Source organism: Salvelinus alpinus, chromosome 21, assembly GCF_045679555.1.
Source record: "Salvelinus alpinus chromosome 21, SLU_Salpinus.1, whole genome shotgun sequence".
NCBI lineage: Eukaryota > Metazoa > Chordata > Actinopteri > Salmoniformes > Salmonidae > Salvelinus > Salvelinus alpinus.
The window spans coordinates 47,809,484-47,824,483 of record NC_092106.1 but is presented as its reverse complement, the minus strand read 5'-3'; the positions used below and the strand labels follow the sequence as shown (position 1 = coordinate 47,824,483).

The following is a 15,000-nucleotide window of genomic DNA, read 5'->3' as shown; positions in this document are numbered from 1 at the left end:
GGTGATCTGGGCGGCCCCTCATATCTCCTCTCAGCACTTCGTCCTGTTCCTGGCCCTGGCTCTGGTAGAGGTCTACAGAGAGATCATCAGAGACAATACCATGGACTTCACTGACATCATCAAGTTCTTCAACGGTAACAGACAGAGTCTGAGTCCCAAATCACACCCTATTCCCTTTATAGTGCACCCCTTTTGATCAGGCCCCTAGAGTAGTACACTATGTAGGGTATAGGGTACCATTTAGGACCCCAATAAGGACGTGGTATATGTTGGGATGGAACAGAAAAGGGAAGGCGGATTGTGCTCATTACAGATTGTGTGTATAAAACAGTCCCCCTGACGTCCTGTGTGTGTGTGTATAAAACAGTCCCCCTGACGTCCTGTGTGTGTGTGTATAAAACAGTCCCCCTGACGTCCTGTGTGTGTGTGTATAAAACAGTCCCCCTGACGTCCTGTGTGTGTGTGTATAAAACAGTCCCCCTGACGTCCTGTGTGTGTGTGTATAAAACAGTCCCCCTGACGTCCTGTGTGTGTGTGTATAAAACAGTCCCCCTGACGTCCTGTGTGTGTGTGTATAAAACAGTCCCCCTGACTTCCTGTGTGTGTGTGTATAAAACAGTCCCCCTGACGTCCTGTGTGTGTGTGTATAAAACAGTCCCCCTGACGTCCTGTGTGTGTGTGTATAAAACAGTCCCCCTGACGTCCTGTGTGTGTGTGTATAAAACAGTCCCCCTGACGTCCTGTGTGTGTATAAAACAGTCCCCCTGTCTTCCTGTGTGTGTGTTTATAAAACAGTCCCCCTGACGTCCTGTGTGTGTGTGTATAAAACAGTCCCCCTGACGTCCTGTGTGTGTGTGTATAAAACAGTCCCCCTGACGTCATGTGTGTGTGTGTATAAAACAGTCCCCCTGACGTCCTGTGTGTGTGTGTATAAAACAGTCCCCCTGACGTCCTGTGTGTGTGTGTATAAAACAGTCCCCCTGACGTCCTGTGTGTGTGTGTATAAAACAGTCCCCCTGTCTTCCTGTGTGTGTGTTTATAAAACAGTCCCCCTGACGTCCTGTGTGTGTGTGTATAAAACAGTCCCCCTGTCTTCCTGTGTGTGTGTTTATAAAACAGTCCCCCTGACGTCCTGTGTGTGTGTGTATAAAACAGTCCCCCTGACGTCCTGTGTGTGTGTGTATAAAACAGTCCCCCTGACGTCCTGTGTGTGTGTGTATAAAACAGTCCCCCTGACGTCCTGTGTGTGTGTGTATAAAACAGTCCCCCTGACGTCCTGTGTGTGTGTGTATAAAACAGTCCCCCTGACTTCCTGTGTGTGTGTGTATAAAACAGTCCCCCTGACTTCCTGTGTGTGTGTATAAAACAGTCCCCCTGACTTCCTGTGTGTGTGTTTATAAAACAGTCCCCCTGACTTCCTGTGTGTGTGTGTGTATAAAACAGGCTCCTTGACTTCCTGTGTGTGTGTATAAAACTGTCTCCCTGACTCTGTGTGTGTGTGTGTGTGTGTGTGTGTGTGTGTGTGTGTGTGTGTGTGTGTGTGTGTGTGTGTGTGTGTGTGTGTGTGTGTGTGTGTGTGTGTGTGTGTGTGTGTGTGTGTGTGTGTGTGTGTGTGTGTGTGTGTGTAACAGAGATGGCAGAGCGTCATGACGTGCAGCACATCCTTCAGATCGCTAGAGAGCTGGTGCACAAGGTCCAGTCTCTCATCGAGAACAAGTGATGAGAAGGAGGACGAAGAGAGGAGGATGAAGAGGGCCATAGGGAAGAGGAGAGGAAGAGAGGAGCTAGATGCCATCACTGCACCCCACGATCCACCCGTCCATCCTCCGCACCTAGCACAGCTTCCTCCCTCTCTTACCCCTCCCAAACCAGGGGAAGAGACAAAGACATGGGCCCTCCAGGCCTCTAACCCTCCAGCCCTCTCTACCTCCAGGCCTCTCTCCCTCCAGCCCTCTCTCCCTCCAGCCCTCTAACCCTCCAGGCCTCTAACCCTCCAGCCCTCTCTCCCTCCAGCCCTCTCTCCCTCCAGGCCTCTAACCCTCAATCCCTCCAGCCCTCAGCCCGCCAGCCAGACCGGTGGAGTATGAAGGCTCCAGGTGACCATCCTGGTCTGGATGCAGGAGAGAACAGTGGAAAGGAGAGTGATGTTGGCTGGGCCCAGGTTTAGATCTGGGTCCTAGTTCCTGGTCTGGTCCTAGTCTAGTTCCTGGTCTAGGTCTGGTCCTAGTCTAGTTCCTGGTCTAGGTCTGGTCCTAGTCTAGTTCCTGGTCTAGGTCTGGTCCTAGTCTAGTTCCTGGTCTAGGTCTGGTCCTAGTCTAGTTCCTGGTCAAGGTCTGGTCCTAGTCTAGTTCCTGGTCTAGGTCTGGTCCTAGTCTAGTTCCTGGTCTAGGTCTGGTCCTAGTCTAGTTCCTGGTCTAGGTCTGGTCCTAGTCTAGTTCCTGGTCTAGGTCTGGCCCTGGTTTGTAGATGTTGTTTACAAGCATCCGGTCACAGAATGCCTTGGTTGGTTGGTTGGTTGGTTGGTTGGTGTCAGACATTTGGAGGTGTCTGCATGCTCGTTAGTTTGATCACACTGTGACTTCCCTCATCTTATCATTCTCCACTAAACTCCACCCCCTGACCTCTCCACCACAGAGACCAGAGACCTCCTGACCTATCCACCACAGAGACCAGAGACCCCCTGACCTCTCCACCACAGAGACGAGAGACCTCCTGACCTCTCCATCACAGAGACCCCCTGACCTCTCCACCACAGAGACCAGAGACCCCCTGACCTCTCCATCACAGAGACCAGAGACCTCCTGACCTCTCCATCACAGAGACCAGAGACCCCCTGACCTCTCCATCACAGAGACCAGAGACCTCCTGACCTCTCCATCACAGAGACCAGAGACCTCCTGAACTCTCCACCACAGAGACCCCCTGACCTCTCCATCACAGAGACCAGAGACTCCCTGACCTCTCCATCACAGAGACCAGAGACCTCCTGACCTCTCCACCACAGAGACCCCCTGACCTCTCCATCACAGAGACCAGAGACCCCCTGACCTCTCCACCACAGAGACCAGAGACCTCCTGACCTCTCCATCACAGAGACCAGAGACCCCCTGACCTCTCCATCACAGAGACCAGAGACCCCCTGACCTCTCCACCACAGAGACCCCCTGACCTCTCCACCACAGAGATCAGAGACCCCCTGATCTCTCCACCACAGAGACCAGAGACCCCCTGGCCTCTCCATCACAGAGACCAGAGACCCCCTGACCTCTCCATCACAGAGACCAGAGACCCCCTAACCTCTCCATCACAGAGACCAGAGACCCCCTGACCTCTCCATCACAGAGACCAGAGACCCCCTGATCTCTCCACCACAGAGACCAGAGACCCCCTGACCTCTCCACCACAGAGACCAGAGACCCCCTGACCTCTCCATCACAGACACCCCCTGACCTCTCCACCACAGAGACCAGAGACCCCCTGACCTCTCCACCACAGAGACCAGAGACCCCTGATCTCTCCATCACAGAGACCAGATACCCCCTGGCCTCTCCATCACAGAGACCAGAGACCCCCTGACCTCTCCATCACAGAGACCAGAGACCCCCTAACCTCTCCACCACAGAGACCAGAGACCCCCTGGCCTCTCCATCACAGAGACCAGAGACCCCCTGACCTCTCCATCACAGAGACCAGAGACCCCTAAGCTCTCCATCACAGAAACCAGAGACCCCCTGACCTCTCCATCACAGAGACCAGAGACCCCCTAACCTCTCCACCACAGAGACCAGAGACCCCCTGGCCTCTCCATCACAGAGACCAGAGACCCCCTGACCTCTCCATCACAGAGACCAGAGACCCCCTAACCTCTCCATCACAGAAACCAGAGACCCCCTGACCTCTCCACCACAGAGACCAGAGACCCCTAAGCTCTCCATCACAGAAACCCAGAGTATTTGTTACCAATCAGAGATTGAGATTCCTCTCAGTGTTGATTCGGACGATGGGCTAATTGCGACATGTGATATATGTGTGACTTCATCAAGTATGACTTTGCTTTAGTGACACAACTTTAGAGTGTGAATGACCAAGTAAGCCAGTAGCACAGAGACTGGGTACAGTACAGTGTTTAATACCAGGGTGCTCAGTGCACTACCAGTATAGGCCTCTAGAGGGCCCTAGCCACTCACACAGGCTATTATGGATTCCCCTTACAGAGGAGCAGAAGAGTTAAGAAGCCACGAAGAAGAAGCCTTCGTCTGTGACCAAATTGACTGTGCCAACTTTCAGACCTTTTCATTAAGTATTTATATAACTATACACACATCAGCCTTGAAACTTTGTCTTGTGGTCCTGTTTTGATTGGTTAATAACCCTCTCTTCCCCTAGAATGTTCCTCTCCCTATAACCTTGCTTTATGGTTCGTTATTTTCTTAAATTCCTCAGATGTTGCCTTTATTATATACCAGTGTACTGTATATTCCAGCCTGATCCACTTTGTTGTGAGTGTTGCCCTTGTTGGTCCAGTCCCCATCAATGCCCCCACCACTTCCCCAGTAGTGGCCAACACAGCTCTCCTTCGGGGGGGGGGGGGGTGGCCTTCGTTGATTGGCATATAGACTGTTCCTTCCCCTGTCGATATTCCATTCTACGTTGTGCACTTTTGACCACGACTGACCAATGAACATGACCCAAGTGAAATTGAGTCAAATAATGATAGCACAAAAAAATAAATAATCATAATCTGATTTTTAAATGATTATGATACTCCTGTATGAGGTGAGACTTTATGTCTTAAATAGCACCCTATTCCCTGTATAGTGCACTACTTTTGACCAGGGCTCAACACCCTATCCCCTATATAGTGCACTACTTTTGACCAGGGCCCCATAGGGTGCCATTTGGGACATTGACATCCTTACTAGTCTCCAGTAGCTTCAAATAATAACCTGCACTCTTATTTCCAAAATGGCTGTCATGGAGTTGTTTCCTACAGTGAGCACACTGCCCAGTCTTCCCCAATCCCGAGGTGTTGTGAAGAAATCAGCTTCTTGAGAATGGAGAGCGCCCATTACAGGGCGATAGTAGTGTGGAGTGTGGAATGTTTCAAAAATGGAACCTTAATTCCCTTTATTCATGGGTTGCACATTTTGTTTTGTTTTTCAAAGTCCGTTTTTTAGCAGTGATGCCCAGCTGAGCATTCTACTCAAGGCAGTCACAATGGGTGTCGATGGGGATCTATTCTGACGTTCATTACGGTAGCTTGGAAACACGATTGCATTTCAAAAGGAGGCAAATAATTAGTAGGACAAGCTTTTTTGTCATCATTGTCATGTCACCAGATTGACTTTAGATACAGTATATTTTTAGCTAGCTAGCTAATTTTGAGGGGAGAGCACCAACATTTTTTGCTAGCTAACTCTAGCATTGCTAGCTATTTCTGACCAACTTTGCTAGCTCATGGCAACATTGCCATCTCTAAAGTCAACTTGACATCATACTGATGCAAAGTTGTTTTATAGAAATTACTTGTCTACTTTAGCAACGTCGTCGTATTTCCAGGCCACTACAGTGTAAATTTGACTTAACAGTCATAAGCCCCCTTTCAGACTGAGCATTAGCCATCGGTCAGAAAACAATATGTCGGGGCATCTGTAGAACGGCAACGACGCGACCGAGTGACGGAAGTGCAACCCATGATTAGTGCACTACTTTTGACCAGAGCCCTGGTTCTCAACCTTTTTTTCGTTACTGTACCAGCAAATACATTTTCTTCTGCCCAGAGTATCCCCGAAGCACCTACCTACTTTATGTGTTTTTCACCAGTAAGCCTATGGGCTCATGAGAATTCAAGTACTGTACCCCCTGTGAATAGGCCAAGTAGCCCTAGTTGAGAACCACTGGTAAAAGGGAATGGGGGTCCATTTGAAACACACAGGGTTCACGTACAGCAGATGTCACTACACACGTGGTAGTTTATGATTGCAGTGTGAAGGAGGGGAAAGTTTAGTAGCCTGGAATCATAACTGATTTTGTGATATTTCACTGCTGTTACAATGTTGAAGTGCAGCGTTTCAGTCTGGTTGAACCAGGCTAGATTTGAGGCCCTTAGGAGAGCTATTTTCTTCCAATCAGGACCATGTGTACCAAAGCCTCAAAACAGCTTGTGCCCCTGAGGTATGATGACAAGGTGCAATTTCATACCATATCGCAAAGACTGTTTATTAGGTGTGAAATATTTTCTTTTTTAAACCACGCCGTTTAATTCTACATTATAACTACTGTGCAATTTCTGTTTTGAGTATCAATGTAATCTCTCACATCTATAATGACTGCTGTAAATAAGTAAACAAACCCCGCCAAAAAAAGCCCAATATTTCTATGAGGACAGTATAAGGATATAACGTATTTTAAAGTCTATTTTATACGTTTTGGGTTTTAGAGCAGCGTGTATTTGAGAATGCAGATTGATGTGTATAACAATCCTGGTTACTGTGTATAATTGAATGCTGGTTATACTTTGTTGACTGTTATGTTCTCTCAATGTTGTGCACTGATGGTGAATAATAAGAAGAAATAAGAATTCATTTCAAAATTATATATTTATTTTGTTTTGAAAAGCCAACCATTTGAATTGCAAGATTAGGTATTGTATGTAAAAGGATGTATCTTTTGCCTTGAATGTAATGTATTACTAAACACAGTTTAATCCTTATTATTAAAACATTTTAATAACTGGGAGGTGACCATGTCTATTGTAACTCATTTGAAACAGGTACATCCCAAAATCGCATCCTATTCCCTTTTATAGTGGACTACTTTTGACCAGAGTGCTTTCTCATCCTCCCCCTACTAGGTTCCCCCGACCACTTCCATTGATTTTAAGCTAGCTATTGCTAAAGTTATCTGAAGTTTGTAGCGGCTGTTTACAGAAAACCTAACCATAGATTACAGTGGCCCATAGGCTACTTTCAGAGTGAGAACCAATCGAACATCAAGTTGTAAAAATTCTGAACTTCCCCTTTTAAGAATTTATATTTCTTAAGTTAGTTGGTCTCGTTTTTTCCTCACATGAAACCTTCTCTTATTTTCTCTCTCTCTCTCCATGGCTGTGGCTTACGGCCATACCTCTTTCACAATATCATTCACAAAAACACACACTGAACAACCGGTTTACAAAATGCCATCTTTATCACTGTCAATACTTAAAAACAGATCTTGTACATCAGTACCCATGGAATTGCACTATAGAAAGCCATGAAAAACAAACATTAAAACATTAAAATAGATATTGCATCTTCAAAAAGCAAAATGTCATCCATAAATACATTACTCACTTTTTTTGATGTTTAAGTCCACTGTATTTTCTTACAACAGAATCACAGATTTATATATATATATATATTTATATATATAGCCAGGAGAAATCATTTATAAGAAGAAAAAAAAAATCCGGAAAATTCTGGTAACTTTCCAAAAATTTCCATGGTTTTACAGAAATCGTGGTTGTAGGATCTCAGGAACATTCCCAACTGGGATTTTTTGGAAAATCTAGGAAATTGGGGAAATGTTGCAACCCTCGACAAGAAAGATAGTAACATTGACATTCTCTGGTCACCATTTTGTGACAAATGCATCATTTGTTTACAGTGCGAACATCAAAAGGCCAAGAGAGTTCTCCACAAAGCCAGTGTGGAAAACGGTTATATTCAGTCATGATGTGATACACTATGATCAAAAGTATGTGGACACCGGCTCGTAGAACATCTCATTCCAAAATCACGGGCGTTAATATGAAGTTGGTCCACTGCTCCAGAGTCCAATGGCGGCGACCTTTACACCACTCCAGCCGGTGTTGGCATTGCGCATGGTGATCTTAGGCTTGTGTGCGGCTCCTCTGCCACGGAAACCCGTTTCATGAAGCTCCCCTGACGAACGGATCTTCCAGGGGCTCGTGAGTGAGTGTTGCAACGATTTTTACGCGCTTCAGCACTCGGCGGTCCAGTTCTGTGACCTTGTGTGGCCTACCATTTCGTGGCTGTGACGTTGATGCTCCAAGACGGTTCCACGTCATAATAACAGCACTTACAGTTGACCGGGGCAGCTCTAAGCAGGGCAGAAATTTCAGAAAAGTGGCATCCTATAACAATGCCACGTTGAAAGTCACTGAGCTCTTCAGTTCGGGGCCATTCTACTGCCACTGTTTGTCTATGGAGATTGCATGGCAGTGTGCTTGATTTTATACACCTGTCAGCAACGGGTGTGGCTGAAATAGCAGAATCCACTAATTTGAAACGATGTCCACATACTTTTGTATATATAGCGTATGTGTTTGTGTGTGTGTCCATGGAAGAGTACTGAGGTCCCCAAAAAGTGGTGGTGAGTCTATTGGATGTCTGTCCATCGGTGCCTCGTCTTGTCTGAAACACACAGAATATACGTCGTTAGAGGTCTCACTCAAACACTGTATTTCACAATCAACGGAAACTACCAGAAAGGTTGTGTATGTATACCAAATGGCACCCTATTCCCTATTTAGTGCACTACTTTTGACCAGATCCCTATTCCCTTTCTAGTGCACTACTTTTGATTAGGACCTATTTAGGAACTAGGGTGCCATTTGGGAACCAACTTGCGATTGGCTTATACTACACCACCTGTGATTGGCTTATACTACACCACCTGTGATTGGCTTATACTACCCCACCTGTGATTGGCTTATACTACACCACCTGTGATTGGCTTATACTACACCACCGGTGATTGGCTTATACTACACCACCGGTGATTGGCTTCTACTACACCACCTGTGATTGGCTTCTACTACACCACCTGTGATTGGCTTCTACTACACCACCTGTGATTGGCTTCTACTACACCACCTGTGATTGGCTTCTACTACACCACCTGTGATTGGCTTCTACTACACCACCTGTGATTGGCTTCTACTACACCACCTGTGATTGGCTTCTACTACACCACCTGTGATTGGCTTCTACTACACACCTGTGATTGGCTTCTACTACACCACCTGTGATTGGCTTCTACTACACCACCTGTGATTGGCTTCTACTACACCACCTGTGATTGGCTTCTACTACACCACCTGTGATTGGCTTCTACTACACCACCTGTGATTGGCTTATACTACACCACCTGTGATTGGCTTATACTACACCACCTGTGATTGGCTTATACTACACCACCTGTGATTGGCTTATACTACACCACCTGTGATTGGCTTATACTACCCACCTGTGTGGCGTGTTGGCTGCTCCTCCTAACTGGGGTTAGGTTTTTCTGGAGTCTTCTGAAGCTGGAGGGGAGAGAAAGAAGGAAGACTTTTGTCAGACTTGTAGGCATTATGGGAATTCTCTCGTCTGGGACTAGAGGAGAAGGGATGTTTCATTACGGGAGGAGATAAAATCCGATCAGAGTGGGAATGTGTTGGAAATCAATCATTTGTGGCAAAAAGTATGAACTGTTGAAAGAAGTAAAATTCGTCATGGCTCTGCTCACACACACACACACACACACACACACACACACACACAAAACAATCAGTGTTCACATGCAATGTGTTGCTGGCTGCTTGTAATGTGTGCTTGCTGCCACATGGTGGCAGTGGTACTCTTCCTTCCGACAGAACACATCAGTCTGGTGACAAAGAGAAAACAGGAGACAGAAAATAAGGAGAGGGCGCTAACCACTAATGTGGGGAGGACGCATTCCAAAAATATGAACAAAAGGTGAGAAATGAGACCGGAGAACAACAGTCAGACTACAGCACAGCAGACAGCGAGGCAAAGCATACGCAGAATGTCATTATGACCAACAATAAAAACTAAAAGAAGCAGATGTAAAATTGTGTAAACAGATTTCCAACGAACAGCGGCCACTATTTTGCCACTAATATAGATAAGACGATGGGTGCAACTAAATCAATCAAAAAGAAGGTAATAAAAATGTTTGAGTTGAATTTTGGAAATAAAAGCTGCAGAACAGAACTACAGGCAGAATAGCTACTGTACCTGAGAATGTTCTCTTAGAAACTCAGGTAGCTGAAATTCACCTTTAAAGACCTGGGGAAACAAAGGGGCTGGGTTTAGAGGTAAACTTTAAAGACCTGCTGGGGAAACAAAGGGGCTGGTTTAGAGATAAACTTTAAAGACCTGCTGGGGAAACAAAGGGGCTGGTTTAGAGGTAAACTTTAAAGACCTGCTGGGGAAACAAAGGGGCTGGGTTTAGAGGTAAACTTTAAAGACCTGCTGGGGAAACAAAGGGGCTGGTTTAGAGGTAAACTTTAAAGACCTGCTGGGGAAACAAAGGGGCTGGGTTTAGAGGTAAACTTTAAAGACCTGCTGGGGAAACAAAGGGGCTGGGTTTAGAGATAAACTTTAAAGACCTGGGGAAACAAAGGGGCTGGTTTAGAGATACACTTTAAAGACCTGCTGGGGAAACAAAGGGGCTGGTTTAGAGGTAAACTTTAAAGACCTGCTGGGGAAACAAAGGGGCTGGTTTAGAGATAAACTTTAAAGACCTGCTGGGGAAACAAAGGGGCTGGTTTAGAGGTAAACTTTAAAGATATGCTTGTGTTATTTTAAATGGTATTTATTACACCTGCTGGGGAAACAAAGGGCTGGTTTAGAGGTACACTTTAAAGACCTGGGGAAACAAAGGGCTGGTTTAGAGGCTAGGTAAACTTTAAAGACCTGCTGGGGAAACAAAGGGGCTGGGTTTATGGGTAAACTTTAAAGACCTGCTGGGGAAACAAAAGGGCTGGTTTTGAGGTAAACTTTAAAGACCTGCTGGGGAAACAAAGGGGCTGGGTTTAGAGGCTAGGTAAGTTACGTTAAGGAACATCCTGGGCAGAAGATCCAGAGCTCCAGACCTTTAATGTCTATCCAACTACAGATCTAGTGCAAACTAAATTTAAGATCATTTGACCTAAAACCCTGATGAAAGCTAAAATGGGCCAAAACACATTGCTTTTGACTCGACAATAAAGCACTTTGATTAACATCCACCATTCTCCAAGAGTTGCTGAATTTCCTCTTGATTTAAGACTATTCGACCCCCACATGATTCCATCTTTCTCTGTTATTTTGCAATCAGCCTTGGAACTGGCATCAACGTATCAAATGTCCACTTCCTCTCACTAAGTCCTGCAGGATGAGCTAATTAAAGAGCAGTGTAGCCTTAGTGCTGTTGGAGTCTGACTGGCTGCTGTGTTTTCTCATCCCTAAGGAAACATTGACAGCCTCCTGCGATGGGTCTTGGCATGTTAGCTGATGGGGAGCGTTAGCGACTTAGTGAAAGGAAACATGTTAGCTGATGGGGAGCGTTAGCGACTTAGTGAAAGGAAACACGTTAGCTGATGGGGAGCGTTAGCGACTTAGTGAAAGGAAACACGTTAGCTGATGGGGAGCGTTAGCGACTTAGTGAAAGGAAACACGTTAGCTGATGGGGAGCGTTAGCGACTTAGTGAAAGGAAACACGTTAGCTGATGGGGAGCGTTAGCGACTTAGTGAAAGGAAACACGTTAGCTGATGGGGAGCGTTAGCGACTTAGTGAAAGGAAACACTTTAGCTGAAGGGAGAGGGACAGAAAGACACACCGAGAGCCAGACAGACAGACACACCGAGAGCCAGACAGACAGACACACCGAGAGCCAGACAGACAGACACACAGAGAGCCAGACAGACAGACACACAGAGAGCCAGACAGACAGACACAGAGAGCCAGACAGACAGACACAGAGAGCCAGACAGACAGACACAGAGAGCCAGACAGACAGACACAGAAAGCCAGACAGACAGACACAGAGAGCCAGACAGACAGACACAGAGAGCCAGACAGACAGACACAGAGAGCCAGACAGACAGACACAGAGAGCCAGACAGACAGACACAGAGAGCCAGACAGACAGACACAGAGAGCCAGACAGACAGACACAGAGAGCCAGACAGACAGACACAGAGAGCCAGAGAGACAGACACAGAGAGCCAGACAGACACAGAGAGCCAGACAGACACAGAGAGAGAGAGGAGACAGTTTAAGAGTGACAGAGCCACAGAGAGAGGGAGAGGTACTGTAGAGGGAAAGGGAGAAGTAGAGGGAGAGCAGGGCATGAATGGGTTACGGTTATCCTGGTGACTGTTGACATAGGAAGCAGCCAACACGTCGACATCTGGCTGACGGAGCGTTTCAAAGTACCATGTCCACTGGGGCACAACATCAGCGAGAGAGAAGGCGAGAGGGAGGAAAGGAGGGAGAGAGGAGAAGGCGAGAGGGAGGAAAGGACGGAGAGAGGAGGCGAGAGGGAGGCAAGGAGGGAGAGAGGAGGCGAGAGGGAGGAAAGGAGGGAGAGAGGAGAAGGGAAGGATTGAGGAAAGGAGAGAGGGAATCACTGTCTCTGACCAGGACAAGTCAGTGGACCTCACATCCTGGCTTCCACTACGTGAGAGACTCCTGGAATTGCCCAGTGTGTGTGTGTGTGTGCTCACACGGGTGTTGGAAGGGGTTTGCAGGTCTTCAAAGAACTTGGCAAACTGAGTACATCATTCCAGGAAGTCCCCCAAGCCCCCCTCTTCGCCTCTGTTGGGTGCTAGACCAGACAGAAATCTAACTAACGGACTTCTCTTGCTTTGTGAAAATAGGAAAACTATTGCATTGCTATGGTCTCAGATGGTGACACGGCATGGTAAAATTAAGTCTCTCCAGTCTTAGATTACCCTAACTCCTGGACCAGGATTCTTCTAAACCTCTCTTTGTCGAAAAAACATTTTGATTTTGGAAGGAAAGACCCGGGGAAGAGCGAGAGATTGATAATCTGTCTGGTCAGGTGAGGGAGGCACTGAGACAGGGAACAGCATGACTGTCTGGTCAGGTGAGGGAGGCACTGAGACAGGGAACAGCATGACTGTCTGGTCAGGTGAGGGAGGCACTGAGACAGGGAACAGCATGACTGTCTGGCCAGGTGAGGGAGGCACTGAGACAGGGAACAGCATGACTGTCTGGCCAGGTGAGGGAGGCACTGAGACAGGGAACAGCATGACTGTCTGGTCAGGTGAGGGAGGCACTGAGACAGGGAACAGCATGACTGTCTGGCCAGGTGAGGGAGGCACTGAGACAGGGAACAGCATGACTGTCTGGTCAGGTGAGGGAGGCACTGAGACAGGGAACAGCATGACTGTCTGGTCAGGTGAGGGAGGCACTGAGACAGGGAACAGCATGACTGTCAGGTGAGGGAGGCACTGAGACAGGGAACAGCATGACTGTCAGGTGAGGGAGGCACTGAGACAGGGAACAGCATGACTGTCTGGCCAGGTGAGGGAGGCACTGAGACAGGGAACAGCATGACTGTCAGGTGAGGGAGGCACTGAGACAGGGAACAGCATGACTGTCTGGTCAGGTGAGGGAGGCACTGAGACAGGGAACAGCATGACTGTCTGGCCAGGTGAGGGAGGCACTGAGACAGGGAACAGCATGACTGTCAGGTGAGGGAGGCACTGAGACAGGGAACAGCATGACTGTCTGGTCAGGTGAGGGAGGCACTGAGACAGGGAACAGCATGACTGTCTGGTCAGGTGAGGGAGGCACTGAGACAGGGAACAGCATGACTGTCTGGTCAGGTGAGGGCAGCACTGAGACAGGGAACAGCATGACTGTCTGGCCAGGTGAGGGAGGCACTGAGACAGGGAACAGCATGACTGTCTGGCCAGGTGAGGGCAGCACTGAGACAGGGAACAGCATGACTGTCTGGTCAGGTGAGGGAGGCACTGAGACAGGGAACAGCATGACTGTCTGGCCAGGTGAGGGAGGCACTGAGACAGGGAACAGCATGACTGTCTGGCCAGGTGAGGGAGGCACTGAGACAGGGAACAGCATGACTGTCTGGCCAGGTGAGGGAGGCACTGAGACAGGGAACAGCATGACTGTCTGGTCAGGTGAGGGAGGCACTGAGACAGGGAACAGCATGACTGTCTGGCCAGGTGAGGGAGGCACTGAGACAGGGAACAGCATGACTGTCTGGCCTCGAGCAGCATCATGCCAAATGGCACACTGTTCCCTACATAGCGCACTACTTTTGACCAGGACCATAGGGCTCTGTTCCCTACGTAGCGCACTACTTTTGACCAGGACCATAGGGCTCTGTTCCCTACGTAGCGCACTACTTTTGACCAGGACCATAGGGCTCTGTTCCCCATGTAGTGCACTACTTTTGACCAGCACCATATGGCTCTGTTCCCTACGTAGCGCACTACTTTTGACCAGGACCATATGGCTCTGTTCCCTACGTAGCGCACTACTTTTGACCAGGACCATAGGGCTCTGTTCCCTACGTAGCGCACTACTTTTGACCAGGACCATAGGGCTCTGTTCCCTACGTAGCGCACTAATTTTGACCAGGACCATAGGGCTCTGTTCCCTACGTAGCGCACTACTTTTGACCAGGACCATAGGGCTCTGTTCCCTACGTAGCGCACTACTTTTGACCAGGACCATAGGGCTCTGTTCCCTACGTAGCGCACTACTTTTGACCAGGACCATAAGGCTCTGTTCCCTACGTAGCGCACTACTTTTGACCAGGACCATAGGGCTCTGTTCCCTACGTAGCGCACTACTTTTGACCAGGACCATTAGGCTCTGTTCCCTACGTAGCGCACTACTTTTGACCAGGACCATAGGGCTCTGCTCCCTATGTAGCGCACTACTTTTGACCAGGACCATAGGGCTCTGTTCCCTACGTAGCGCACTACTTTTGACCAGGACCATAGGGCTCTGCTCCGTACGTAGCGCACTACTTTTGACCAGGACCATAGGGCTCTGCTCCCTACGTAGCGCACTACTTTTGACCAGGACCATAGGGCTCTGCTCCCTACGTAGCGCACTACTTTTGACCAGGACCATAGGGCTCTGTTCCCTACGTAGCGCACTACTTTTGACCAGGACCATAGGGCTCTGTTCCCTACGTAGCGCACTACTTTTGACCAGGACCAT

General features: G+C 48.1%; 2 protein-coding genes across 5 annotated transcripts in view; one reads left to right on the top strand and one right to left on the bottom strand.

Annotated features, from left to right (window-relative positions):
• LOC139548400 (small G protein signaling modulator 2-like) overlaps positions 1–6,743 on the top strand; it is a 189,585-nt gene extending 182,842 nt beyond the window's left edge. For both annotated transcript variants that reach the window (XM_071358074.1, XM_071358075.1), the window contains 2 exons: positions 1–134; positions 1,632–6,743. The exon at positions 1–134 is cut by the window's left edge and continues 34 nt beyond it. In XM_071358074.1, coding sequence (XP_071214175.1) covers positions 1–134; positions 1,632–1,720 — 223 coding nt within the window. In that variant the 3' untranslated portion in view covers positions 1,721–6,743. The remainder of the gene's footprint in view (positions 135–1,631) is intronic.
• Positions 6,744–7,169: 426 nt separating this feature from the next.
• The window catches only part of LOC139548401 (protein-tyrosine sulfotransferase 1), an 86,723-nt gene continuing 78,892 nt past the window's right edge, over positions 7,170–15,000 (bottom strand). For 2 of the 3 annotated variants that reach the window (XR_011669704.1, XM_071358076.1), the window contains 3 exons: positions 10,029–10,079; positions 9,253–9,313; positions 7,170–8,417 (listed from right to left, as the gene is read on the bottom strand). Coding sequence is in view for 2 of the 3 variants with exons in the window: in XM_071358076.1 (XP_071214177.1) it covers positions 9,278–9,313; positions 10,029–10,079 (87 nt within the window). In the remaining variant the exon portion in view is untranslated. The remainder of the gene's footprint in view (positions 8,418–9,252; positions 9,314–10,028; positions 10,080–15,000) is intronic. The other variant, XM_071358077.1, reaches the window with a different exon arrangement.